General features: G+C 50.2%; 1 protein-coding gene across 1 annotated transcript in view; it reads right to left on the bottom strand.

The window, feature by feature from the left end:
- Window positions 1-26,951, bottom strand: part of UNC5D (unc-5 netrin receptor D) — a 53,080-nt gene that overhangs the window by 14,933 nt on the left and 11,196 nt on the right. Inside the window, exons 3-9 of the mRNA XM_062510475.1 lie at window positions 26,023-26,166; window positions 23,088-23,191; window positions 10,038-10,218; window positions 9,653-9,820; window positions 9,057-9,221; window positions 5,045-5,077; window positions 792-977 (exon numbers count right to left, since the gene is read on the bottom strand). Coding sequence (XP_062366459.1) covers window positions 792-977; window positions 5,045-5,077; window positions 9,057-9,221; window positions 9,653-9,820; window positions 10,038-10,218; window positions 23,088-23,191; window positions 26,023-26,166 — 981 coding nt within the window. The remainder of the gene's footprint in view (window positions 1-791; window positions 978-5,044; window positions 5,078-9,056; window positions 9,222-9,652; window positions 9,821-10,037; window positions 10,219-23,087; window positions 23,192-26,022; window positions 26,167-26,951) is intronic.

Below are 26,951 nucleotides of genomic sequence, written 5' to 3'. Positions count from 1 at the left end.
AATTTCTTGCAAGTCATGCCTGGTGAGGAATGTCTCCAGGAAATAAAGAAACTGTAAAAACAACACCACAAAACCCCCCCAAACAAACTCTGCAACATATTTCCCTTTTCTGAAGAGAGAACAGAGACATGGGGACGCTTTCACACTCCACCCACACTCCCACCTACCCACAATCAGGCAGGTCTGAGGTAGAATGGCAGCACAGAATCAATAAACATTCTGCTTTTATCCCCATTTTCCTCCCTTCTCACCCTCCTGTTCAAAGGGAATAACATTCCTGAAAACTTGAGTGCTGTTTTTAGTAAATGTTTTGTCCATATTTTATGGAACTGGTGGCTTTTTCTAGAACTCTTGGGGTCCAGTCTTGCACCTTTTATTTCCCACAGACCTCAGTGCTGGTGTGTTACAGCAGGTTACAAAACACTTCCAGCTGGGGGTCTGAGATTATCAGGAGAAGAATAATCCCTTTTATTGGAGTGAGGGAAAGCTCTGCAGCTGAGAACAGGAGGAACTACAGCTGTGGTGCCTGGGCTTGCTCTGATTTGGCTGCTTTGCTTTAATTTGAGCTTCTCCTGAATCAGTGTAGGAGCTGGGCACAGCATTTCTAAAGCACCTGGAGTGTGGCCAAGGAGGATTCTGTGTTTGTGGGACAGAGCAGAGCCAATCCCAGGCTCCCTGTCCCTACCCTGCCTGACCCAAACCACCCCCTCCCCCCCCCCCCCCCCAAAATCCAGACGCGTGCCTGAGCAGTGGCAGCTCTGCAGAGAAGGAAAGGAAATCGCCGCACTAACCTTGTCTGACTGTTTTAAAATTAAAAGTCTGGAAGCCTCCCGTGAGTGCAGAGGAATCAATGACATCCACGCCGTACTCACTCTGACTGCGCCGGTACAGGGTCACCCCCAGCGCCAGCACGGCCACCGCCAGCACCGCCGCCGCCAGCCCCGAGTACAGCGCGATGTCCCCGCCGCGCTCCACGTCTGCCAAGGAGAAAGAAAAGCCACAAACTTTGTGTGGAAAGGTCAGTGTGAAAAACGAGGTTCACTTTCCTGGTGTCCTAGGTTACAATGTAAAGATGTGCCCAAAAGTTTGTATTCTATCACCATCTGTTGAAACCAGGTGTGGCAGTGATCCTTATCTCTGTGGGAGATATCTCCTGTTAATGGGCCAGATTTCATAAACCAGGTGTGGCAGTGATCCTTATCTCTGTGGGAGATATCTCCTGTTAATGGGCCAGATTTCATAAACCAGGTGTGGCAGTGATCCTTATCTCTGTGGGAGATATCTCCTGTTAATGGGGCGGCTGTTAAGCCAGCTGGGGCAGTATTCTTTATCTTTCCCACAACCCATCCGTCCTCCAGGAGATATCTCCTGTTAAAGGGCCATTGAGTCCCCCTGCATGACTGATTAAATTCCATCATCCCATTGGGAGATGCTCCACCCAGGGGGAGGAGCCAAGCATTTCCCACCTAGATAAAAATTTGAGATTTGGAACACCAAGGCAGCCCTTACCCACTGGTTTCCAGAGGACAAGAGCTACCAGACCTTTCTACAGGATCACTACTTCAACAAGACCACTTCAGATTTGCCTCCATTTTGCTCGCTTTTAGCTGGTAGCTAGAAGTGTTACAGAACTCTCTGTATTTTAGGTAAGATTTAATAAACAACCAAATCCAAACATGAGAATTTTGTCTCCTTCATGTTTTTAATCCTAACTCTAAGTGAAGACAGAAAAAAATAAAAACAAGCCACTAATTAAGTGGTGCAATTAACCCATTTACAATCTGCCTTCTCTGGCAGGTCAGGAAACCACACTGAACAAACTGGTGATGTGACAAAATCCAACTTCCCAGAACAAGTCCATTGCCACACAGTTCTACCAGATCAATCACAAAAGGATAAGCTCTTTTTTCATTTGTTTGGGTTTTTTTGAAGCCTTTTTTCTCTCTTTTTTTTTTCCCATGAGATCCCCCTTGAAAAATGCTGTAAAAGGAATTTTAAGTGTTTTAGGCTCAGTTAGGGATTGCAGAGAGCGAGATTCTGGCTGACAATGTAACGATGGGAGAGGCCAGAGAGAAAAAGCAAATGCAAAGCCCCAGGGTCACCAAGGCAAACTGGAAATGTCTCAGATCACACAGAACAACACAAACCCCAATCCAAAGCCCCACTCGCACAGCTCTGGTTTGTTCCTCAGCACCAGGTGCACAAAGGGAAGTACAGACAATAATTACATTTCTATTTCTTCCAGTTTCCCATTCCCAAGTTGCTTTGTTGTTACAGGGAATTAATTATGAAACGCTATTGTTGACTTAATTTCAGTGGGTAATTAGAGCAATGAATGAGCCAGGAGGAGGGAGGGGATGGATCTCCAGAAACTCGGGAACAATTTGGGGTCTTTCCCTTCCCAGGGAGCCATCGAGAGCTCGTGGTTATTGCACCATAAAGCATTTCAATTCTTCCCTTTGGATCATTGCTTTTAAAAAAGAAAGGTGCTGAAAATGTGAGTTACCCCTCCTGCCTTGCTGGGATGGTAAATTATCGAGTCTGAAAGATGCAGAAATATCCTGGCAGGAAAAACTTCCAGCCCTCAGGACAGCAATGGGGGAGAATCCCAGAGCTGATCTCCTGCCCTCCAAAGCAGAGCATGAACCACTCCTCAGGTGCTCACTGGAGCTGCAATTTCTGACTCTAAATCTCCTCAAGTGCTTCAGCATCTCCTTTTCCATCGATTCCCAGGTCAGGCAATTCCACTTTCCCACTTTTAAACTGTTGTACATGGGTTAAAGATGAGAGGGAGGGCATGGAATAAAAAAAAAAAAAGAGAGAGCTTTGACTCAAGCAGAATCTTTCTGAAGAGAAGAATTTTCTTTTCATTGACTCTGAAGTATCTCCAGAGCCTGAAATGGACACTGCTCTATAAATTTGATGATTAAAACCTCTCACAGGAATTCTTCTCGAGGTTCCTTCGCTGGAATAAATTGGTCATTGCTCTGTTCCATGGAGCACTTGCCAGAGTCACCCAGGTGATCCCAGAACTGCCCCAGTGCCAGGAAAACCAACCCCAAACCTCAGGGGAGCACAGAGCTCACAGGCAGAGGAGCCTTTCCAGGATTTAGTGGGGCTTTTAAACAGTTTTGTGCTAAAAGGGCAAACCCAGCGTGATTCAGTATTCCTTGAATTATTCCCATGGAACACAGCTCCATGAGAAAGGAAACTTTCTTTTTGGTTTAGGATTTCAGTGTTTCTTCAGAAATAACCACTGTTTGTTCGGGTGTTTTTTGGTTTTTTTTTAGAGTAATTTTTACCTCTTCACCTTCTGATCTTTTATTTTGGAGAATTCCTTCCATAGGAGATTAGAAATTAAGGGAAGGAGGAAGGTGTGGGAAATTTGGGGGAGCAGGGTGAGGTTCTGCTTTGATTTTTTCCCAGAAGGGAACAAAGTGGAAAGCAAACAAACAAACTAGAAAAGCAAACATTTATAGTCCACCAATTATTCCTTAATGAGCTGCATCCTCCCAGCCCAGGGGCGGGAAGGACCTTGGCAGGCACCACAATTTTTATCCCTTTCTGCTCCAGGATCCATGTTTGTGCTAATTGCAGCCCATTTTTCACTCCACCTCCTGCCACTGTTACACAACATTTATTGAAAGCACATTTGATGGTAATGAAGTTTCTATTAACTATGATTAAGTTTCATAAAGCACCTGAAGATAATTTAAGATGTGCAGGAGCAGAAAATGAAACATTTGGTTTAGTGCATTAGGAGACGTAATTGATTAAATTATCTCATTTACAAGGAGTGCTTTGCAGGAGCTGGGGAGGACCCACTTCCCCAGCTCCAGCAGGGATGGGAGATCTGGGATCTGGCCAGGAGATCCCAGAGGTTCTTCCAGCACCCCTCTCTGAGCTCCCATCACTGCCACGGCCCAAAGTTCTCCTCATCTTGGAGAGATCACAAGTCAGGGACTGGGGTAAGAGATCATTCAGTGGAACAGTTTGTCCCTCAATTATCTTCATAATTGGCTTTGATTTTGTATCCCTGATGAGTCAGGAAGTCCTGGAGCAGTTCCTGTTCCATGAGCAGCAGGAGCTGAGCTCTGTGTCCCTGCCCCAGGGTGGAACTGAGCCCTTTCCATCTCTGGCCTCTCAGAGCCCAAACCAACCTCACTGCAGCTCATTTTTGGGTAAACCAGAAAAATCTCTATTTTCTCTGTGAAATGCAACTGCACAGACAAGGAAGTGAAGCCACAGCCTGAGCCCAGCCTGGCACAGAGCTGGGGGACCCAGCAGGGGCAATTCTGGGACACCCAGACAAACCCAGAGGGTTCCAGGCACCCTCAGCTCCCTAAAGTGATTTTGGGTATCCTGAGAAAAAAAAGAAAAAAAACAAAACCCAAAAACCCTAGAACCAGGAATGTAAAATCACAGAACCGGCAAGGGTGGAAAAGCCCTCGGAGATCACCAAGAACCAGCCACAGCCCCAGGTGCCACCTCCAGGGCTGGGCACTCCCCCACCTCCTGGGCAGCCCCTGCCAATCCTCTCCAGCCTTTTCCAAGGGGAAATTCCTGCTGACGTCCAAGCCTGGCACAGCTCGAGGCTGTCCCTCTCACCCTGTCCCTTGTCCCCTGCTGCAGGTACAGGGCAGAAGCCCCAGAGCAGCCCCAGAGGATTCCCAGGCACAGGGAAAGGCCCAGAAACACCTTCCAGGTGAGACAGGAGGGAGCTGAGCAAGCTCAGAGCCAGCAGTGCAGCCAGATCTGCTCCAAGAACCCCACACTCTTGCATGAATTCATTTTTTCCTGATTCCAGCTCCAGAAGTCCATCCCAAGTGGAGCATGCCCAGAGCCAGGAGTCCCTGTCAGACAGAAATTGCTGAGGATGAGCACTCCCACGAAATCTGGAATCGGAGAACTGCTCCAAAAGATGCTTCCAGCAGATGCTAAAGCCTCTCATAAAACCTTGGCTCCTACTTAGCTCCTAAACAAATAACCCAAATGGCAGAGAAGATGAGGAAAATCATATTTACAAGAGAAAAAAAGAACTTACTTTGGGATTTTATTTCATGAAGAGGTTTTTTATCTGAGAGGGAGAGAGAGAGAGAGAGAAAGAGAGAAAGTTGCACTTAATAAATTTACATGGAGCATATCTATTTCCTATATTGCTTCTGTCTCACTCTATAAAAGAAACATTTTCTCCTCATTTGCTGACAATATGAATATTTTATGTTGTCCATGTTTTTCTCTTCATCTTCTTCTTTTTTTTTTTTTTTCTTTTCCTAAATCCCTTTCAGGAAGTTCCTTGGCAGCAATTTCTCACTTGGCTAATTCAGATTATTTGTTGGCTCTATTGGATGCTGTTGTTTATTTACACCTCAGCAAGAAGGAAGTTCAATACCTTGCAGTGGATCATTGGCAAAGAGACTCGGGTCAGAATTAATGATCCCTTTGTGTGTTTGATGCATGGAAAAGCTGGTGATGGGCACTTGAATTAGTTATAAGATATAAAAGTGCCCGGTTTATTCGCATTTTTGTACCTGTATACCCCCAGTAATGGCACCTCTCTGTGTGCATATGAACACACATCCATAGATGGAAATATGGGATAAAAGGGGTTTTCTATGGGACTGCAGCTCTCAAAAATGAGCCTTCTCTGCATCCCTCATGCCAAGCACTTGAGTGACCATCTATAACCTAAAATCTGCCAAAGTAATCCCTAAAACTGGGAGACTCAGGTGGATTACGAGGCTCCTCTCTTCATTTTAATGCTTGTGAGGATGCTCAGTTTAGAAATACTTAACCCAGAAGATTGCTGGACTTTGGCTTTGCCAAAAACATGTTGGGATGGGTTTCTTTTTTTCTTCCCTGCCCAAGATTGGTGTTGATTTTGCAGGAAACTGAGGCACAAAAACACCCAGAGAGGAGGGTCAGGCTCAAGTCTGCAGTGGAGCAAACCCTTCCCTGCTGCTGGCAGGGGCTGTCTGTACCAAACTGCAAAGGGAAAAGCATTTCCTGTGAAAATGGAGATTCTTGCACCCAGGAGCCTCCCGGCAACAGCAGCAGTGCTGCTTGGAAAATGGAAAATAAAATGATTTGTGATTGCTTAGTGATTATTCTGGGTGCATTAGTGAAAACTTGTTTGCAGGTCAGTCCTTGTGGCCCTACTTGTTTGTTTTGGTTTTGGGCACTGGGAGAAGAAATCAATAGGTTTTGAAGTCAGGAAAAATAACTTTAAAGCAAACAGATAAAAGTAAAACAAAAAGCTCTCCAAACCCTCCATCTCTTTTATTGAACAAAGAGAAAGCTTTTACGTCTGCAGAAGAGAGAGAGAGAGAGAAATCCACCCTGGCCAAGCATCCAACTGGGAATATTGAGAGGAATAAACACTGGGAGAACCAACGTGCAGGAAACCAGTGAGGTACTGGGATTGCCTGGGGTCCAAGTGACATTTGCATCCCAGGCCATCGTTGTGCAGCCCTGGAAACCCTTCCTCGCTATCAAATCCCACACGAATCTCCCTCCTGCATCCAAGTTTGGATCTGCACAAGGGTTACAAGTCCCAGGAGAAATTCCCTGAAGGAAAAGCTCTTCTAGTGGCTCCCCAGTAAGGACTGGAACATTGGGATCCACCCAGGGAATCCAAGGCCAAAGGGAGCACTGGGATGTTCCCGTGTGGTTCCTGGGGTTATTCCCAAACTCTCCAGTCAGGGACTGAGTAAAGAACCTCGGAGTCGATCCATTTTATCCCCATTTCATTCACTGCCTCCACATTTGAATGCTCATCCCAAGGATCAGGATTTTCTCAGCCAGCTCCAGGCTGGCTCTTCCCTGGCACCTCCATTCCCATCCTCCCTTTCAGCTCTGTCCTTATTTGTTAACCAAAGGAATGTTTCTATTTTTGCCTCACAGAAGGAGCAAAGTTAACGAGTTGTGCCTGATAAAAAAACCTCCAAGAGATTGGTTTGCTGTGGCTCAGGGCTGCGTTTCCTCCACAATTCCCCATGGGAGGAGAAGCGGAGCAGGAAAGGCGCATACTGGAAGATGAACAGGGGAGAAGAGATTTTTAAAAAATAGGCTAATTGCATCAATTCCTAGCTGAGAAAGTAATTACAGCCCTAAAAACAAAGTGACACAAGGACATGGGGACAACTCGAGCCATGGAGGAGGGACAGGGTCACACCTGGAGATGGAAGGAGCCACGGGACACTCCAGTGCAGCTGCACCCACACGGGAATGCAGCTCCTGGAGCAGAGCCTGGGAGGGCTGGGCAGGGCTTGGAGCCACCTGGGACAGGGGAAGGTGTCCATGGAAGGTGTCTCCATGGAGGAGAGCAGGACTGGAGGGATTTGAGGCCCTTTTGCCACCCAAACCACTCCAGGATTCTCCTCCCCAGCCCGAGGAGGGAATGATTCTGTGTGAGCCCCAAAGCCTCACGGGGCAGAGCTGACCCAGCTCGCCCATGCCTCAGGCTCCCTGGCACAGTCCTGGCTCTGTCCCTGTGCCCCAGGCACGGCTGGGGCGTGCATTAACCCCTGGACTGCCACAGGACCCCACGGGGAGGGAGTTTGGGCCAGGACAGGAACGTTTCCCACCCGCAGTGCTCCTGCAGGCAGTGACCTGAGTGGGCCCACCTTGAACTGACCCTGGGGACATCACGGACGGAGCCAAGGGGGTGGCAGGTCCCCTCTGGCTGTGACACCCTCACTGTGCAGCTTCAGATCTGCTCCTCATGCCCTTCCCTCACTGCCAGCCCCCCAGCATATGGGGATGGACACCAGGATGGATTTGGGATTGACCCAGCCACTGGCGTTCATCGATGGACAGGGAGGAGAGAGACCCAGAAACATCCCGGGATCAGCACAGAGAGCTGAGTGAATGGCACTGCTCCCAAAGCCTCTCTGGTTATTCTTTCTTAAAACACAGGGGAGGAAAAGAATTAAATGTCATTTCTGTCCTTGGACACCTTGGAGCTGCTCTGCAGCCCTGGGAATTTTAAGTGCTCGTATCCACAGGCAGAGTGTTGAGTGCTCCCTCCCACCAAACTCCAGCAAAATCTGATTGAAGGTCTCAGCTCAGGTATCTCTGAGGCCTGAATAAATACACAGGATGCTCTCTGCCACTGAGAAAGTATTAAAATCTCAGGGCAAAAAAAAGAGAGTTCATTTTGTTTAGAAGAGAAAAGGCAATGCAGAACCACAGGAGCAAGGACAGAGGGCTGCTCAAACACAGCATTACAGAAAACAGACACATCCTTGTTTGCACCTCCCAGCCCTGGCTCTCCTGATGGCTCCCAGGGCTGCTGTTCCACCTGAGGAGGTGACAGCCCCTCCACAGGGACAGGAGCGGGCTCGGGGCAGGGCTGAGCTCCCAGATCCCCCCCGTGTGCGGAGCCTGCGCAGCTGCAGGGCTGCTCTGCCCAGCTCCCCGTGCTGGGTCCCCAGCAGCTTCCCAGTGCCAGCTGCTTCCCAGACACTGGTGAAGGGCAAAGCCTTTCCCAAGGAGCTGCAGATTTGTCTCAGTTTAACTCCTGTTAAAAGCAGCAAAAGGAGCAAACTCCGACCTTGGCTCCTGCACCTGCAGCTCTCCTGGGGGAGCTTTGCTTGTTTGCTGGAAAGGCAGAGGCTAAGAAGCACATTTGGTCATGGAGGTCAGAGTTACACCCTGCAAAACCCCAGGATTTGGGATATTAGCATCATCTGATCATTCACAGGCAAAGAACATGCAACAAAAACCCAGCGACCCAGAAAACTCCAAACTCCACACGAAAAGCTGAAAAAATCCAAACTCCACATAGAAAACCGGAAAACTCCAAACTCCACATAGAAAACCGGAAAACTCCAAACTCCACATGGAAAACCGGAAAACTCCAAACTCCACACGGAAAAACAGAAAACTCCAAACTCCACATAGAAAACTGGAAAACTCCAAACTCCACATGGAAAACCGAAAAACCCCAAACTCCCCACAGAAAACCAGCGCCCTTTTCACAGGAATAGCTCGGACACAAGAGTCCCACCCGCACAGGTTCCCCTAAACCCGCGGGCAGCCCCGTGGCAGCTCACCTTGGATGCAGAGCCCCTCGGTGCAGTTCTCGGACTCCTGGCTCAGGCCCTCGCAGTGTTTGCCCCCGTTGCGGGGCGCGGGCGCCGCGCACTCCCGCACGCGCAGGTGCTCGCACTCGGGGCTGCACACCGACCACTCGCTCCACACCTCCCAGCTGCCGTCCACTGCGAGGGCAGGGAACAGAGTCAGCTCTGCTGGCCCGCCAGGGAGATCCTGCAGCAGCGCTCGTTTCGCCTCTTCCCTCCGTAACTCCGTGTCTAATGTACTTCAGGGCAAACTTTTGTAAGATAAACGATGCTTTTCTCTTTCTGGTGGTGTTAACATTGTCTCCCCCTTCTAAACTAATCCTGGACTCCACCCAGGTCCCTAATTTCTCCCCCTGAGCCAGTGGTTGTCCTGACAGGGTTTTGGTGGTGCCAGGTAAGTTCCAGCCTGGCCACAGGTGCCTGGCACTGCATTCACGCCTGCACCAGGCTCGGCCTAAACCTGACTGCATTTCCCATTCCCATCCCAACTCCCTGCCGGGTGCTTCCCACCGAAAGCTCTCCTGTGATCGTGGCCCCCAGAGCCCTCCCTCCCTCCCTGGGGCACTCACCGGGGCAGAGGGAGGTGCAGGTGATTTTCTGCACGGACATGCCCTCGCAGAAAGCTCCCCCGTTGAGGGGCGCGGGGTTGGTGCAGGTGCGTGAGCGCTTCTGCCAGCCCCGGCCGCAGCGAGCGTTGCAGCTCGACCACTCCGTCCACGAGGACCATCCCCCGTTCACTGCAAAACACCAACACGGGGGGTCTGGGGGGCTGTGCCAGAGCCTCCCAGTGCCAAACCTAAACCCAAACCCAAACCTAAACCCAAACCTAAACCCCTGCCAGCGGGAAGGGCTTGGCTGGGGGATCCTGTGTGTGCCATGTTTGAATCAGCGCAGCAAGAACAGCGCAAATCAAAGCAGGCACAGCCAGCTCTGCCCCCAGCCCCTGTCACTGACCATAGACCACCACGGTGGCCGACAGGCTCCTCCTCTTGGCCACGATGTTGGCAGCCATGCAGGTGTAGTTGCCCGAGTCGGACAGGCGCGCCTGGCGGATGATGAGGTTGTGGTCGGCCCTGGTGTCGATGTTCTCGTCCAGGTTGGAATCGATGGGCTCCTCGTTCTTCAGCCACTCCACCTGGCAGGGAGGAGCACAGGAAAACATGGAGCAGGCCAGAGGCACATCGTGACCTCGCTAATTGGATGGGGAAATGCTTCCTTTGGCTGGCAACTGAGAAAAGCTGATTTTTCCTCAAGGAACATGGAATAAAATCTCAGCTGAGAGAGAATGGGAAATATTTTTACATGTTGCTCCTGCTGCACCATGCATTGGCTATTCAAACACTTGGACAGCTACCAGTTCTATGAAATAGATAATAAGCATTATTAATTCCACTTTTTTGTGAAGAAAGAGGAAGATGAAATCGCCTGACATGGCACACGGAGGAAGAGCCGAGTCATCATAGCAGATTCCCGGCTGACACAAACACCCTGAGGACAGAGGCCATTAGTGTTTGCTGCCACGGCCCATAAAGCCCCTGAAATGCTGTGTACCATGAGTTCCAATCCATCTTCTCCAGTTCACAGCCAGCATCTCCGAGCACACCCAGGAATCACCCGCGAGGCGCCTTTCCACTCCAAACATTAACAGAAAATAGTTAAGGTATGGCAAGCTGCTGTCACAGGAGAGCAAAATTAAAAATAGAAATAAAATCAACGGATTCTATTAAAAGACCAAAGAACAGGGTGGGGGGTGGTTGTTTTAACAGCTTTTCTAGATCTGGAGGAGCTCTGGCTGTGCCCTGCAGTCAAACTCCCTTCTCCACTCAGTTCAGATGAATAACCTTGTTTAGGCAACTTGTGGAAGGACTTGGAACTTTGTGGTAATGAGCTTATGGCTGCGGTAGCTGCAGGCATTCATTAGCACTCAGCTCTGCGCAGATGGGCTGCAATTTGTACATTTTCCAGTTCCTAAACAAATCTGCAAACACTGACCATCGAAGCCAATTACGTTTGGTGCCAGGCAGCAGATCCCCTCCACAGCAGCACTCCCGGCTTTGCTGGGATGGATCCAGCCCTGCACGTCCTGGCCAAGGGCTGCAAACTCACCTGGAAAAGGCTCCAGGGCTGGGGCACCTCACCCTACACAGTGGTTATGGAATTAAATCATGGTTTAATGGACACCCCTGTGCAGATGTGAGCTACCTGAGGGCGAGGTTCAACATCACATTGAGCATGGGGAAACGATTCCAACTTTGGGATCCCTTTGGGATCTCAGTCCTCCTGTATCCAACCCTTTCTCCCAGACAGGGAACGCTTCCCAACAGCCTGGGCACAGCTTGGGAGCAGGGACCAAGCAGCCGTGCTAAATCCAGCCTTGCCAGACCCTTCCCTGGACAATATCCCTGGATTGTGCTCCCTTTTCCTGTGGTCTAAGACACACAATAACCAACTAATCCACTCGCTATTCACTTCCCCTTCTGCAGTTAACCTTAACAGTAATTATCCGAGGGGGTTTCAGCAAAGAAATTAGGAATTCAATTTAAATTATGGAGCAGCCACACGGGCATAAATCAAGTGACAGGAGTTCGATGGTGAACACACCTCATGTGCAGTGAAATGGGCAGAGAAATGACAAACACGGTCAGCATTCCCAGAGTCCATTATTTCACGAGTGTGTTTATAAATTTTGACTCTCCTCAGACCAGGAGATTTTTTGGGGTGGTGAGAGGGGTTCAAGGTCCCCGTTCGTGTCACCCTCACCCTTGGAGGGAGCACACATGGATCCTGGGTTTGCTGAGTCTGGGAATGTGGGCTTTGGTGAGCAGAAAACATTAAAACATTTACATTAAAGCAGAGCATTTAAAAGAATAATGATCCCAGCGAAGGGAGAACATTAAGCAGACGGAACATAAACCCCAAAGTGTCAGGATGTGAAATCAAACCCTGATTTGTCAGGGAGGACTGCCAGTACTCCCCTCATTCCAGCCCCCCTCCCCTGAAGAAAACCAGGTTTATCCAAGGCCATCCCCTGCTCTCCCCCAGCAGATGGAGGCTTTCAAAGATGGAGAACCAAGGGATGGATTTATGGGATAAAAATACATTTAAAGGAGTCGTGATGACAAAAGATGTTTGTCACTGGCAGGGATGTAACCTTTGGGAAACTTCAGCCCCCGCACAAACACTCACAAAGCAACCAGGGAAAATAAAAGCAGCCAAGAACCTAAAACATCTCCCCATGGGATGAGCTGTGGGGTCTGGACTGCAGTGCCCAAAGAGCAAACTCAGAACTCCGAGTTTCACTTCCCTCACCGTGGAGCTCACAGAATTGTTTGTAACAGAATTAAATCTTTTTCCTTTTAAGAATTAGTCTGATGATCTGGAGCCAGACTTTAAACCTGCTATAAAAATGCTGTAGGTTTGTAGAAAAAGGTCTGGTTTTTTTTCTCCTCTGAAATTCAATCTACTCAGAATTAACCCCCCCTCCCTCAGTTTCCAAGGAGGGCTGATCACATCGGGATCCGCAGCTCGGGGCAGGCAGGGATTAACTCAGCCCCTCCCTGGGTGGCAGCAGCACAATTAGCATCATCATAAACTCGTCCCAATTACAGAAAGCAATTATCACAGACCAGCTTATGTCATTATCACAGTAAAATCAGCTCAACACCCCAGAGCCTGGGCAGATTATGGGAGGTAGAGAATTCTTCTCCCTGAAAAACAGATCTTATCCCGATTCATCCACTAAGAGCTCCTCACCAGTCGCTCTGGTGGACATTCAAACATCCCAAGGCCTGGGACTGAATTTTTGGCTCTTTTTGGTGACCTTGTTTGAGATTCCAAGCAGATTTAAGCCCCGAGGAGCTCCCAGCCCTTGTGGGGATAGTTTGGAAGGTCAGCAAAGGGGCTCCTGTTCCTGCTGTGGGATTTTCCTGTGCCTTCCCCATGGTCAGTCCCAGCCACATCCACACCTCAGACAGCACAGTGCCAGTGCCAGCTCCTCCTCAGGGGACAACCAGGGGCTTCCTGATCCAGAGAAAAGGCACAACCTAACCTAACCCTAATCCTGATCCAGGCTTTGGGATGGGGAAGGTGACTCAGGACAGCACGAGGGCTCCTGTAGCACAGTCCATGGTTTTATCTCTCAGGTGGAGAAGCAGCAAAAACCTCCTCACCTTCCACTAGCAAGGAACTCCTGCTCCTAAGAATTCCAGCTGGAGGAATGTCCCTCACTGTTCCAGCTGGGGTTAGGATGGGGATGGGCAGGGCAGGTGCCCCATTCCTCTGTCACTCTTATCTTCCTTCCCACCCTGAGACTCAAACCAGGAGGGGAAGCCTCCACCAGCACAAATCTCTGGGGGGTTTAACACAAACCCAAGGGCTGCACACACTGCTCCCTGCCTTTATTACCATTATTTTATCAACACCATCACAAGCCATTAATCCTCCACCAGAGCCCCTCAGAACGCCGGAGCAGGTCAGCTGTACCTGCTTCATTTTTGTTTTAAATTAATCCACTGAGGGAACTCTGTTCTCGAGCCATTTAATCACAGCACTGTCACGCCGGGCAGGTAAGCATATTTTTCCTTCATTAGATTGAATGTATAATCTCATTGCAGGGATCTGACACGTTGGCTAACCCATAAATCAGTGCTGGGGAAGCTGGAGGAGGCTCAGCTCTGAGGGTTGCACTTGGTGGTGGCCACAGGGATCAGCTGAGAGCTCCAGTGCTGCTCCTGCCTGGTTCTGTGCTGCTGTTTGCCTTGGGCAGGCAGGGAGGGTTTGCTGCACAAATCCTCCTTTGTGGCCACCACGGGCCAGAGCTGCTCCTCTGAGCTCCTCTGAAACCCCAGCCAAACCTTCACACTGGTGGGAGATCCAGAGGAGGGAGTGAAGGCCAGCATGGTGGGGAGGGGGTGAGTCAAAATGCAATTAAAATATGATTTGGAATCGGTGTAAAGGGAGAGGTGACAGCCTGGACGTGTGCATCAATTTATAGAGCTAGAGGTGGGCAAGGAGCTGACTCAGCCAGGCTATTTTGGATCCCTGGGATAAGGAGCCACTGCTAAAAATGCCACTGCTAATGGTACCTTGTCTGCTTGGTAAAGACATCATCAAATCCCAAATAAGTTTATCTTTATTCCTATTTTTGGCGTGTCTAGCATTAACTGGAGCACTGTTTGGTATCTCCACGCACAAATGACGAACAAAGCAGCGTTAATAACCCCAAAGGTCCGTAGGGATGGGAGTTTCCCAGTGGGACAGAGCACACACATGGCCTGACTTCAATGATTTGATGGTGAGCAGAGACAAAGGATCCTGCAGCTCAAACCCCTGTCCTTCCAAAGCTCAGCAGTGCGGGTGAGCAGCTGAGCCTCAACTTTGGGTTTGCAGAATAGCTCCTGATTGTAGGATCCAGAGAAATCCACGGATCTCATCCAAAAGTGGCTCTCAGTGCCCAGCTATTTGGGCAGTAATTCAAGTGGTAATTCAAGTGCTGGTGAGGATGCTTGCAGGGTTTTGCTAATGTGGCCTCCTGATAGCAGGATCACATTTCTGTAGGAAATGCTCGGAGATAAGGAAATCATCACAGGAAGCTTTCAGTAATTGAAACCAAAGACTTCCAAGGCTGTAATTTCACCGAGTTGTGGGGGATCATCAATACCTGATGATGTTCCTTTGTGTCAGCAGCCTTCAGGTGGGATGAACTCAAGAAGGAACTGTGAGATCTTACAGGAGTCACAGGATGACCTGGGCTGGGAGGGACCTGAGAGGTCGCTGAACACCTTTAGATTCGTTAAAGAATCATCTTTTCGTACACACTGGAAACAGCATTTAACCCCAAACTCTACAGAAATTCAATTGTTAGTTAACAAATGTGTGACACTTGCCTGTCACTGAGTATTAAATGCAACAGGCACCAGAATCAAGACTTCCTGCTCTCTCTTCTAAAGTTGTTTTCTATAGAAAAAGGTGTCAATCTCTGTGCCCGGAGGTAGAACATTCCCCAACCATTAAAGCATTTCAATGTCACCACTGGTGGTGCCTCCAGCTGGTCCAGTCCCCACCTCCATCACTGTGAACTTCCCAGATCCCTGCAGGACTCGCTCACACAATCAACCCCGTGATTACAAACACAATGATAAAGTCTCACAACTTATCCTTTCATGTTCAAGCATTCAAAATTAAAAACATTTCTGGCAACAGAGCCGGAGAAAACAGACACCGCTGCAAAGCAGCACATCAAACCCAGAGAGGCCCCAGAGCACATGTCTGTATAAAAAGGAATTATCTATTCAGGGGAACTACAAAGTTATCTCCCCGCTTTTTTCTTTTCAGTTTAGCAATCTAATTCAGAAGTGCTTCACTCCAGAATTTCTATTTCATGACCTCGCTACCTCCTGGCTGTATTGATTTATTCACAACGAGCCAAATCTCAGAAGGAAAACAAACATTTTTTTTTTTCTTTTTCTGCTGGAGGAAAAGCCCAGGCACAGCTCCCCTGCCTGCCTGAGAGGCAGCACAGCCCCTCATCCGAGGGCTGTGTCCAAGGAAGGGACTGAGGAGCCCCCAAGGGCTGCAAAATGGACAAAATCAGCAGGAGAGGCACCTGGAGATGCTGCAGAGGGGATGGGAGCAGGGCTGGAAGTGCCACTGCCTGGGGTGGCTGCTGCAGGGACAGAGGGGACAGTGGGGACAGAGGGGACAGTGGGGTGATGGATTTAACACATTCAGGACAGTGGAAGAGCCCAGAGTGTCCTTCAGGACCTTGGGGTGGCAGTGGAGCAACCCCAAGGAGCCCTGACCACTCCTGGAGCTCAAAACACCCCAAATTGTCCCGGTGCCAGAATAAATCACAGAGCAGGATCACCTGGAGCAGCGGGTGAGGAAGGGCAGAGCGTGCCTGAGGGTGTAAGAGCACATCAAATAAATGGAATTTGGAAACGGGACTGGCTTGGTGTTGTCCACAGCAAACACCCCAAACAGAACAGCTTTAAGTGAGGCCAAGTTTGACACAACAAAAAGGCTGACACATCATTAGACCCCCTTGTTATAAAATCAGTCCAGACCAGCGTGTCCTGTACGAGCCAAGACAGCTCTCAATCTTTGCTGGATGGGAAACTATAAAAATTATGAATCTGCTCTTAAAAGCAGCTAAAAATCTCAATCTAAATATCAGCTCAGCCACAAATGAGACATTGCACGTACCCTGAGAGTGAAATATCTCCGGTGAGACGCGGAGCACGTTTATTGGACTTGTAACTAATATCCCTGGAAAGCAAAGCAAATATTGCTATTGCAGATGCAGAAGCACCTGGACAAATGCAGGCTGTTTGCACGGAGCCATCCCACCCTGCCCTGTGGCTGCAGCAGGATTCGTGGCAGGCTGTAACTCTCAGCCTGCTTTGCTGGGGTGTTTTACTGCAGCCCCATTATCCTGCCCGTTTTAGTGAGCGTGTGCCAGCCCCATAAATACCCAAACTTATGTAAAACAGGCTCTGGCTGCTTCTGGAGCCCTCGCAGCTTTTGAATTTTATGTGGGTTTCACGTTGTGTTGATGTGCTCGCAGTGGAATGTGTGCTGCCCAGAAGAGAAATGTTTTTACATTTCCATTAAAAGCCCTGGTGGTAAATAAACCCTTGGAACTCAGGCAGATATTCCTGGGAACATCTACAGCACTCCATTAAAATGTCAGAATCTGTGTTAAACGTTTGAAAAAGCAGCAGTGGATACAACACATTTAAATCTTAAATATATGCATATATTATGTGATAAAGATATTTTAAAGTATTTCACAAACCTCTGCAGAGCACTCAACAGTAATAGTTCAGTAACAGTAAACTATGAGTAATCGTTTAGCACAACAGCTGCCCTTTTATTACAAAAGAAACCCAAACCCAAAACAAAACCAAAGCAAACAAAAAGAACCCGAAACTCCTGAGAACTCCACCACAAGCAGAGCAGACAGGGAGAGCTGTGAGCTCCTGCCAGTGCTCAAATATCGGGTTTGGCCTCAGTGTTCATTCAGAAGAAAGGGATTTAGGGGGAATTCTAAGGCTCAGGTTTGCACTTCGTGCCTCACAATGGGTTTGGCTGCTGCTCCCTCTCCATCCCAGGATTTCCAGGTGGGAATTGGTTCAGGTAAAGATAAGCAGAGTGCAGCGAGCTGAATTTGGGGTTGGGTTCGTTAGTTTGAAAGCTGGAGGTTTATAAACATATATCTCTAATATCAGGGTTTGTGGCACTTTAATAGCAGGGCAGGGAGGTTTCTGAGGGACAGGACAGGACAGGACAGGATGGGACAGAGCAGTGGTGACAGAACTGGTGACCCCCCCAGGGCAGGTTTAGCCCCATTTCCCAGCACCTGCAGATCCCAGATTCTCCATTTCCATCACACCCGGGCCTGCAGGAGGTGACTCCTGGAGCTTCGCTCCAGTGCAGGGAATGGCAGCTCCCTGTCCAATCGAGGGAATATTTAAAAAGCTGATTTTCAAGCCCACTGAATGAAACAGGAACAAGCCCTGACAGCTGAGAAATCCAGAGCCCATTTGTCACTGATGGAGGAGGCAGCAGTGACACTCCCCAGCACACCTGCCTCAAGGATTACCAGCTACCAAAACACTTTTTTTGTTTGGTTGGTTTTTTTTTTTGCTCCTGTACCCGACAGAATTAATATTTTACACTCTGAGGCACTAACAAGGCCAAACACACAGCCCAGAGATTATCCCCAACTTCATTAAATGGGTGTTGACCACGGATTTTCCAGGTTAAAGCTCAGCCCTGCTCTGACAGCAGCCGCAGGGTTGGGGAAGCAGGTGCTGGAAGGAATTACCAGCTGTGAAGGGTGGAATTCATTGTGTGGCTGGACCTGCCAGTCACCCTGATTGCTCCCGAGCTGCTCAGGGTGACAGAACGGAGCTGTCCCTGCTCCTCATCCCTGGAAACGCTCCTGTCACCCACTGCAGCTCAGCCCAGAGAGAGGAACAGCCCTGTGGCATGAGCACCGGGGGGACGGGGTGACCTGGCAGCATCGTGGCTGTGCAATCCCCGCAGAGCTGCCCATTCCCATCTCTGCCTGCCCCGAGCAGCTCTGCAGGGACACAGAACATCACAGGCAGCACAGGTTCCACAGGGTGAGGGCTCTGCGCCCTTTCAGGAGCCCCCAGCCCCGTTCTGCTCTGCAGAACGGGTGATTTGGGGGTGATTTAAAGGTGAGAGCTGGGGGAGCTCACCTGGGGCTGGCGGCTCCTGCCAGGGTCTCTGTGACCCTTCCAGGATTTGTGCAAACAGCAGCGATTGAGGAGAGCAGGGTGGGAGGATGGGACTGCACAACCTGGAGCTGGGATTGCACAATGAACTCAATGTGTAAAGGGACCAAAACTTATAAAAGTGTGAACTCTCGTGACCAAGATCCACCTTGGGCAGAACCACGGCTCTTGCACTGCCCAGGATGGATCCTTGAAAAGCCTTTTGATAAATCCCCGCTTGATTCCTTTAACTCTGCCCAGCCTCTGCTCCAGGGAGCCTCTCCAGAGCCCAGAGCTGACTCCTGCCCAGGCCAGCTCCATCAATAGTGAAAGGAAGGCTCTGCTCCCACCGAGCCTGTGCCAGCAGAGACTCTCCAGAGCTGAATCAACATTTGCCTCAGCGGGGGATTTTCAGCTGCTCTATTTAAATGCTGAATTTTCTTTTTCATTTCGATGCTTTGCTCATAAAAACTGAATTTATTTGGGTTGGGTGCTGATGCCTGCAAGCACAGCTGCTCACCAGCTCTCTCTGCTTGCTATGTAAATGCATGAGAAGAGGATTTAAAAGCCTTTTCCAGCCTGCCCAGCGCTGGGATTTGGGTTTTCTTCCTCTCTTACTGCTGTGCTGATGCACCGAGGGTGCCCCAAAGCAGAGCTGTGTAAAAAGGTCTCATTCCCTGCTTTGTAGAGAACTCTGGAGATGGGAAACGCCTTCCCAAAAAGTGCAGGGGCAGAAATAAATCCAGGCGGGCTGTAGGGGAAGAAATAAATCCAGGGTGGGCTGAAGGGACAGAAATGAATGCAGGGTGGGTTACAGGGCCAGAAATAAATCCAGGTGGGCTGTAGGGGCAGAAATAAATCCAGGGTGGGTTACAGGGGCAGAAATAAATCCAGGTGGGCTGAGGAGAGGCTGAGGGCAGCTGATCTGGACCTGCCCAGGAACAGCAGCAACTTCAGGAGCAGAGCCAGGAGCTCCAGGACATGGTACCTGGGGTTGTCACCTAGAGAGAGGTGCCTGTCTCTGGATCCAGAGTGGTTTCAGCATTCCCGGATCATTTGAAGAGGTAAAACAAGAGGAAAGAGCTCAGTCAGTTCTCTGCACTGCTGCTGCCACAGGAGGGTTGGGTGTTCCCAAAGCCAGAGCTCCAGGAACCAGAGGGGGACTGTGGCTCCATGTGAGTGCAGTCCAGCCCTCGGGAAGGGGCTGCAGGCTCGGGAGCTGCTCCCTGCTCACATCTCTGCAGCTGGGATGTGCTGCCGAGGGAGCCAGGGCACGTCCCAGCTTCACCCTGGGCTTGCCCAGCCAGGCCTGCGAGAGCTGAGCTGGAATTTTGCTGCTCCCTGTTTGTAATCCCTGGATTTTGCTCTCACTGCTGTGTTGCTGGGTTTAAAGTCCATTTGCCACACTGAGCTGTGTGAGCAGAGCAGCCCCACGAGCTTCCATTGCTGGGAAATCCACTTACACAAGCTGGGTTTGAGCCATTTTAGCTTCAGACACGCTCAGACTGTGGGTCCAGCCCTTTAATCCATATTCTCCTGACTGGTTTTGTACTCGTGTGCAGAAATGAACACGTGTAAAAGCAAACTTAATCTGGGTATTTCCATCGCTGCTCTCTCCTTCTGGAACAGATGGCAGGAGCAGACACTGCTCCCAACTAAACTTCATTTGCAGGAATTCTGCCTAAAGTCCCTCCCAGGAGCTGGGATTTGGATCCCTGTGTGATCCCTGCTGTCCCACCCCGGAGATAAATAACTAATTAATGGGATTAGCACAGAGAGGCACCAGCGATGCTGCCCAGGAAAATTCTTGAATTCCTGTTCCTGCACAAAGGCACAGTGAGAGGCGGCCCCGAGGGCACAGAGCACCCCTGGGAGAGGGGGAGAACTTTCCTACCAAGCACCAGGAGCTGCTGGGAGCCACTCACTGGGTTGTGGCCAAGGCAGCATCAGCACCAGGTGAGAGGATCAGAGCAGTGACCAGAATTGTGGAGAGGAACCCGGGAAAGCTTGGTCCTCCCTCCTGGGGAGGTAAATCCAAGGTTATTCCAAGGAAACCGTGGCAGCCAGCACTAGAAATTATCCCACAGCCTCGGGGCTGATGCAGGAATTCCCACATCAGGTCAAGAACATTTTCTTTTAATGCTTCTGGCTTCAGGTTTAAGAGAGCTTCAGCACGTCCAGGGTCCAGGAAAAACCAACTCCAGGGATGAAGATTTCTATCCTTGGTGATGGGGGTGGTTCCCATACGCGACTGGGCTGAACTCAGGATTTATCCCAGGTGTGAACTGCAGGGGATGCTCAGAGGCTTCCCTGGGCCAGCCACAAGGGCTGGTGGTCAGCACGGGGAATGTGTCTGGATTGTGGGAAAACAGCATTCCTGGAGTTCTGCAATTGGAATATCCAAACCCTGACAGCATTCCTGGAGTTCTACAATTGGAATATCCAAACCCTGACAGCATTCCTGGAGTTCTGCAATTGCAATAACCAAACCCTGACAGCATTCCTGGAGTTCTACAATTGGAATATCCAAACCCTGACAGCATTCCTGGAGTTCTGCAATTGGAATAACCAAACCCTGACAGCATTCCTGGAGTTCTACAATTGGAATATCCAAACCCTGACAGCATTCCTGGAGTTCTGCAATTGGAATATCCAAACCCTGACAGCATTCCTGGAGTTCTACAATTGGAATATCCAAACCCTGACAGCATTCCTGGAGTTCTGCAATTGCAATAACCAAACCCTGACAGCATTCCTGGAGTTCTGCAATTGGAATATCCAAACCCTGACAGCATTCCTGGAGTTCTGCAATTGCAATAACCAAACCCTGACAGCATTCCTGGAGTTCTACAATTGGAATATCCAAACCCTGACAGCATTCCTGGAGTTCTGCAATTGGAATATCCAAACTCTGACAGCATTCCTGGAGTTCTGCAATTGGAATATCCAAACTCTGACAGCATTCCTGGAGTTCTGCAGAATAACCAAGCCCTGACAGCATTCCTGGAGTTCTGCTCTTGGAATATCCAAACCCCCGCGAGGGAGAGGCTCTGGCAGGAGCAGGGATGGGCTGGAGCCTCCTTCCCCCTCATTCCCACTTCTCTTTGGGTTGAACTAACCCCAACCATCAGCACCCGCTTTGCGTCTCATGAAACGCCAGCTCCTTTGTCCCGAGTTATTTCCAGGTTTACATTTCCCTCCAGGGCTGCACCTGAACTCCGATGAAATCAATTCTTGGATCAGAACCAGGGATTTGCTGCCAGCTCTGGGGTTTGAAACCCTCAGCAGTGCTCAGCTATCCCCCGGTTAATCGGGGCAGGCTGTCCTTTAGCTGCAAATAAAGCCGAGTTTATCCCCCCAGCCCGGAGCCAGGGCTGCTCTAACAGGTTTAACCCACTTTCTAAAGACACTGAATTATTTCCAGCAGACTCTTTGTCCTGATGAGCCCAGAATTAGCCCGAGCCTTTATGGGACATTTTATTGGCCAAAGCAAATCTGACCTGGTGAGATTTGCCAGCTTTATTAGCAGCAATAACAATTTTACTGTCAACAGCAGTAAATCAGGGTTCATTGGGAACTCTACCACTTTTATCTGGAGCAAGCAATTAAGATGTCAGGTTTTCATTGGACATAATTCCTACCTCCCATAGAAGACAGACTCCCTGTTTAAGCGGGGAGTGTAAAGCTGCCAGTTCAAAGAAACCCGAAATTCTCAAACTCAACCACACCAAGGATGTTTGGGCAGCCACACCTGTGGAGCTCTGTTGTGTCCACAAACCAGCTGCGTTTTCCGGAGCACACATTCAGCAATTCTCTGCAATGCAATTTCCATTTTTCTGGCTACCCCAGAGCGGAGGAGAAGGTGGGAGCAGGGATGGGAACGGCAGAGCAAAGCAGCAAACCCAGGACGCAAACCCAGCCGCTCACGGAGCCCATCTCTGCCTCCTTTTCCTCTCCTTGAGCACTTCTGCCTCGCTGATGGTGTCTCTGCATCTCTCCTCTTTATTTCCAGGCACATCTGCTCCAATCCCTCCTCATTAACTAAAAGCACACGTTTCTCTGGGGTTTATTTTCCTTTTCTTCCTTCGGTTATTACCAACCCCAGCCATGCTGGGGATGAGGGGGGCAAAACCAACTCTTGATCCAGCTGCTCTCATTCCCCAGGAGGTGCTGGAGGGAACTGCAGGGTGCAATTAAAAATTCAATGTTTCCTTGGGTTTTTAAAGCCCCTACAGTGGATTTTTAAACACGACCCACTTCGAACTTCTCCCTCCAAGAGCAGCCTGGTTATTGCCATTTTAAGGCATCCCCGTTGTTTTCCTGTTAAGATCCAGCTCTCATCACAAAAAGCCTATTTAAAGTGAAGCCAAACCCCACCAAATTATTACTTGCAGCAGATTTTCTCTCCCCAGCAACCATTTATCATAATATTTTTAGGTTTGGTTTTTACTTTGTCTTGTTTTTCAAGGAGAAAAGTAATTCCTGGGAAAATGTGCCACAATCTGCTTTCAGTTCAGAAGCGCAGGACTTGAAAATTGCCTGAAAATCAGGATTTCTCAGCAAAGAGCCCAGAATTTGGATTAAAAAGACACATTTTTGTGAATCTAGAGAATCAGAAAAGGACACTCGAAGCATTCTGGGGGAGAGGAGCACCTGGACCAACCCCTCCAGCACCACACAGGAGCTGAGCCCTTGGCTTCTCCCCATCCTTCCCCCACCCCAAAGCTTTTCCTTGTGCCCCTGTGCCCATCCCAAACCTCACCTCAGCCGCGGGGACACCCTCGGGGGGCCGGCAGTGCAGGACAATCATCCCCTCGATGGGAACCTCCTTGCCCTGGGGGTCTTGCTCGAAGTTCTTCCGTAGATCTGCAGGGTTGGACAAAAAGAATGAATTACAGCTGGCATTCCTTGGATGCAAGAATTCATCACAGCTGGCATTCCTGCCCAAAAGCTCTGAGGGGGCTATGGGGTGAGTGACCCTGGCATTCCCAGTGACCCTGGCATTCCCAGTGACCTTGGAATTCCCAGTGACCTCGGAATTCCCAGTGACCCTGGCATTCCCAGTGACCCTGGCATTCCCAGTGACCTTGGCATTCCCAGTGATCCTGGCATTCCCAGTGACCCTGGCATTCCCAGTGACCCTGGCACTCCCAGTGACCCTGGCATTCCCAGTGACCCTGGCACTCCCAGTGACCCTGGCATTCCCACTGGGCAGCCCAGAGCTCCAGGACACCCCAGATTCCTGGATCCCATCACCTCCAGCTCTGTTCCCGTTTCTCCACTCTCCAAACCCATCTGTGTTTGACACAGGCAGTGCCAGAATCCACAACCCCCAGGTTCCATCTCCAGAGCCTCCAAGGCTCCGGGCAGGAGCCTCGTGGAATCCCCAGGGTGGATTGAGCGGGTTGGGATTGAGCTGGAACCGAGTGAGCCCGGCCTGGCTGGGCCGTGCCCTGCTCAGAGCAGTGTCTGATACCCTGATCTGTGCAGATCTCACCCTGAGAGCTGCTGGGAGAAGGAGAAAGGGGGGCTGGGAGCAATCCGTAGATACCCAGAATGAAAGAGGTAAAGACCTCTGAGACCATCGAGTCCAACCTGCGATGGATTCCACGCTGGGGACAGACTGCTCCACTGCTGCCGCTGCTGCCCAGGTGATAACTGAGGTTAAGAAATGGCTCAGGTGCTGCTGCACCTCTGGGTGTGTGAGCAGAGCAGAGCAGACCCAGCCCGGACCCCGCTGGGAGCACCGGATCCCACCCATGCCTGGAATTCCTGGAGTTTCCTCGCTGTGGAAGCGAAGGAAACCCTCAGGGATGCTCCTCGCTGCCGGAGGAGGCTCCATCAGGAGCTCTCGTTGTGTTCCCAGTGTCTCGGGCTCCACAGTGGGGATTTACTGACTCCATTCCCAGCTGATGAAATAGAGCCCTGGCACTGCATTTTCCAAAACGCCCTGAGGCTGATCGGAGCGAGCCGCTGCTGCAGGAAGATGCTCACAGTGCCTGCATGTTCCCTTCCATGAATCTTTGTTAATGTTGATTCCCCCCCCTCCCAGATAAGTGATTTCTTTTCCAGCGCTCTCTTTAAGAACGCATTCATTAACAGCGGGGCTGCGCTTGTGCCTACAAATGCCTTTATTAGGGTGAAAAATGGAGCAGGATCCCTTCGCTCTGCCTTCCCCACTACCACAAAGAAATACTCACCTGCTTCTCTGGAGAAATATAAAGTGCTGCAACACTGTGGACTTGACTCACAATTCACAAACTTCGGGATTTTAGTGCAAAACAAGGGGGGAAATAGGGGTGAAATAAAGCTTCTGGTTCCTCAGTGCCCATCCCAGGGGCACTGGGAGAACGTTATGGGTTCTGTCAGACATTGGAGCTATGGGGTCTCATCCCTGATCCCCCCAGGGTGATCCCCAAATTGTAAATCCAACCCCAGGATGTTCCTGAGGAGCCCCTACAGGTCTCCCCTCTGGAATTGCTGCTTTTCCCATCAAAATAACTCAGCTTTGAGCAGAAGCAGCCCAGGAAGTGGCAGAGAGGAACTCAGCTCCCAGACAGAGCCTCCAGGCACCCCCAGAACACTCCAGGCGCCCCCAGAACACTCCAGAGCCTCTCCAGAGCACTGTGGGGTTAATGGGGTCTCGGGGGCACTGGGAACAAGAACTGCTCCCACAGTGAGGGGTTGAAAAGCCCCAGCACACGGCTCCTCCTGCTCCTGCTCGCACTGAGCCTGGCTCCAATTGCCATTTTGTGGGGCTGGGAAATCACAGCACAGAGAAAAGTCAATAAAAATTCAATTCAGATAAAGGTCCTTTCAGCACGGCAGTGCAGGGGAATTATTGGCTCAGTGTTATGACAGTTAATGCAGTGAAATAAAAAATTGAATTTACACTTATTTAGACATTCAGACTGAATCAGCCAACAAAGAAAAAATCCACCATTAATGAAATGAAGGTTTTCTCACGCTGTCCTTTTACTTCAGACAAATGTTTGTTTTATCTTGTTAAATGTTTATCCTGCTAAAAGACACCTTTTTGTATTGTCAGGAGCTGCTGGAACACTCCCTGCAAAGTCTCCCTCCAGGTTCTCCCTTTGCCCCTGCCCTCCTCTCCCAGCTTTTTGCAGGCTGCACCTCCTTTCCCAGGACAGCAAGGGGAAGATTTGGGGATTCAAAGGAAAAGGGTTCACCACAGGCTGGGGAAGCAATCCCCGAATCCTCTGCTGGCAGGGGCAGTGTCAGGCTCTGGTTCTGCCAGGAAAACATCCCAGGTCTGAATCCAAGAGTGGGATGAGGCCTGGAGCAGCTCCTGGCGATAGTTCTTGTGTGGGGCTGTGTCCCTGCTGTCCCTCTCTGGGGATTTGGAGCATTTCTCTTTTTGGCAGCTCCCAGCAGGGTCTGTGGGTGATGAGTGACCGCCCCACAGCACATCAAGGACACGAGGAGTGGAAGCTCATCCCCACCTTCCCTCCAAGGGCAGCAGCTCCATCGTTTGTTCCCCGCCAAGAGCAGCTCAGGGCCCTGCAGGATTCCCATGGCACCTTTGGGAGGGGTTTATCCCAAGAAAGGAGAGAAGGTGATTTTCACCTGTGGTTCCTGGGCTGTTCCTGCGGGGACAGGGTGCCTGACCACCCCCATTGGAAGCCCAAAGCCAGTTGTCCATCCCGGGAAGCCCCAGAAAAGCAGGATTCACTCACAAGCGATGCGCACCGACGCCTTCCTGCTCTTGGAGGTGCCCAGGTGGCTCCAGGCCACGCACTGGCACCAGTAATCCTCGGGGCCGTGGAAATCCTCCACCTGCTGCCTCGTCACGTTGATGGAAACCTCACGCACCTTCAGCCCTGGGGGGAGAGCACAGAATCAGCAGGGACAGGCACAGGGGTGAGGCTGAGGGACGCAGAGCTGCCCTGTAATCAACAGTGCTGTTTTCAATCAGGGCAAAGCCTTAATCACTTGCACAGCGATGTAGTGCTGCTAATTAAACCCTGTGAGATGAGCAGGTCAAACTGCGCTGAGTTCATGGAATTACCCCCACCGTGATCTTTGCAACTCCTCATCTCTGGTGCCTCCTTCACCCAGGATGTTTGCCATGAATTCAATCATGGACAATTAAAATGTCTTTCAAGGACATCTCCGTGGCCTCGCAGACCTCCCTGAGCACCCTCAGACCAGGAGCATTTCCCCCAGCCAGGTAAATTCCAGAATCCAGAATCCTCCCAGACCTTTTGTGTAGCACCCCTGGGACGTCGCCCAGACCTGTGGCCACCTTGGCATGACAGCCTTGGGAGAGGAAACCAAATCCAATCCAATCCAATCCAATCCAAACCAAACCTGGCACTGGGAAACATTTGAAAGAGTCAGAAAAACATTAAATGAAAATAGAAAACATCCAGGCCTTGTTCTTGCCCCTCTCTCCTCCTGCACAGTCCCCAGGCAGTTATTTCCCCTCCACTGGAAATGGAGGCAAACCCAATCTCACCGTATTTCATGCCTGTGGAGTTTATAAAGCAGCAAGATTTCTAAACCTGAACTCCATAAAAATTGGCTTCCACTTAATCTCAGGCATCATTAACAGCTGGGCAGCCACTCCTCAAAAGCACAGGGTGGTCACAGTGCTCCTCTGGCA

The sequence above is a fragment of the Cinclus cinclus genome, chromosome 29 (genome assembly GCF_963662255.1).
Source record: "Cinclus cinclus chromosome 29, bCinCin1.1, whole genome shotgun sequence".
Lineage (NCBI taxonomy): Eukaryota > Metazoa > Chordata > Aves > Passeriformes > Cinclidae > Cinclus > Cinclus cinclus.
This window is presented reverse-complemented; position numbering and strand designations above follow the sequence as displayed.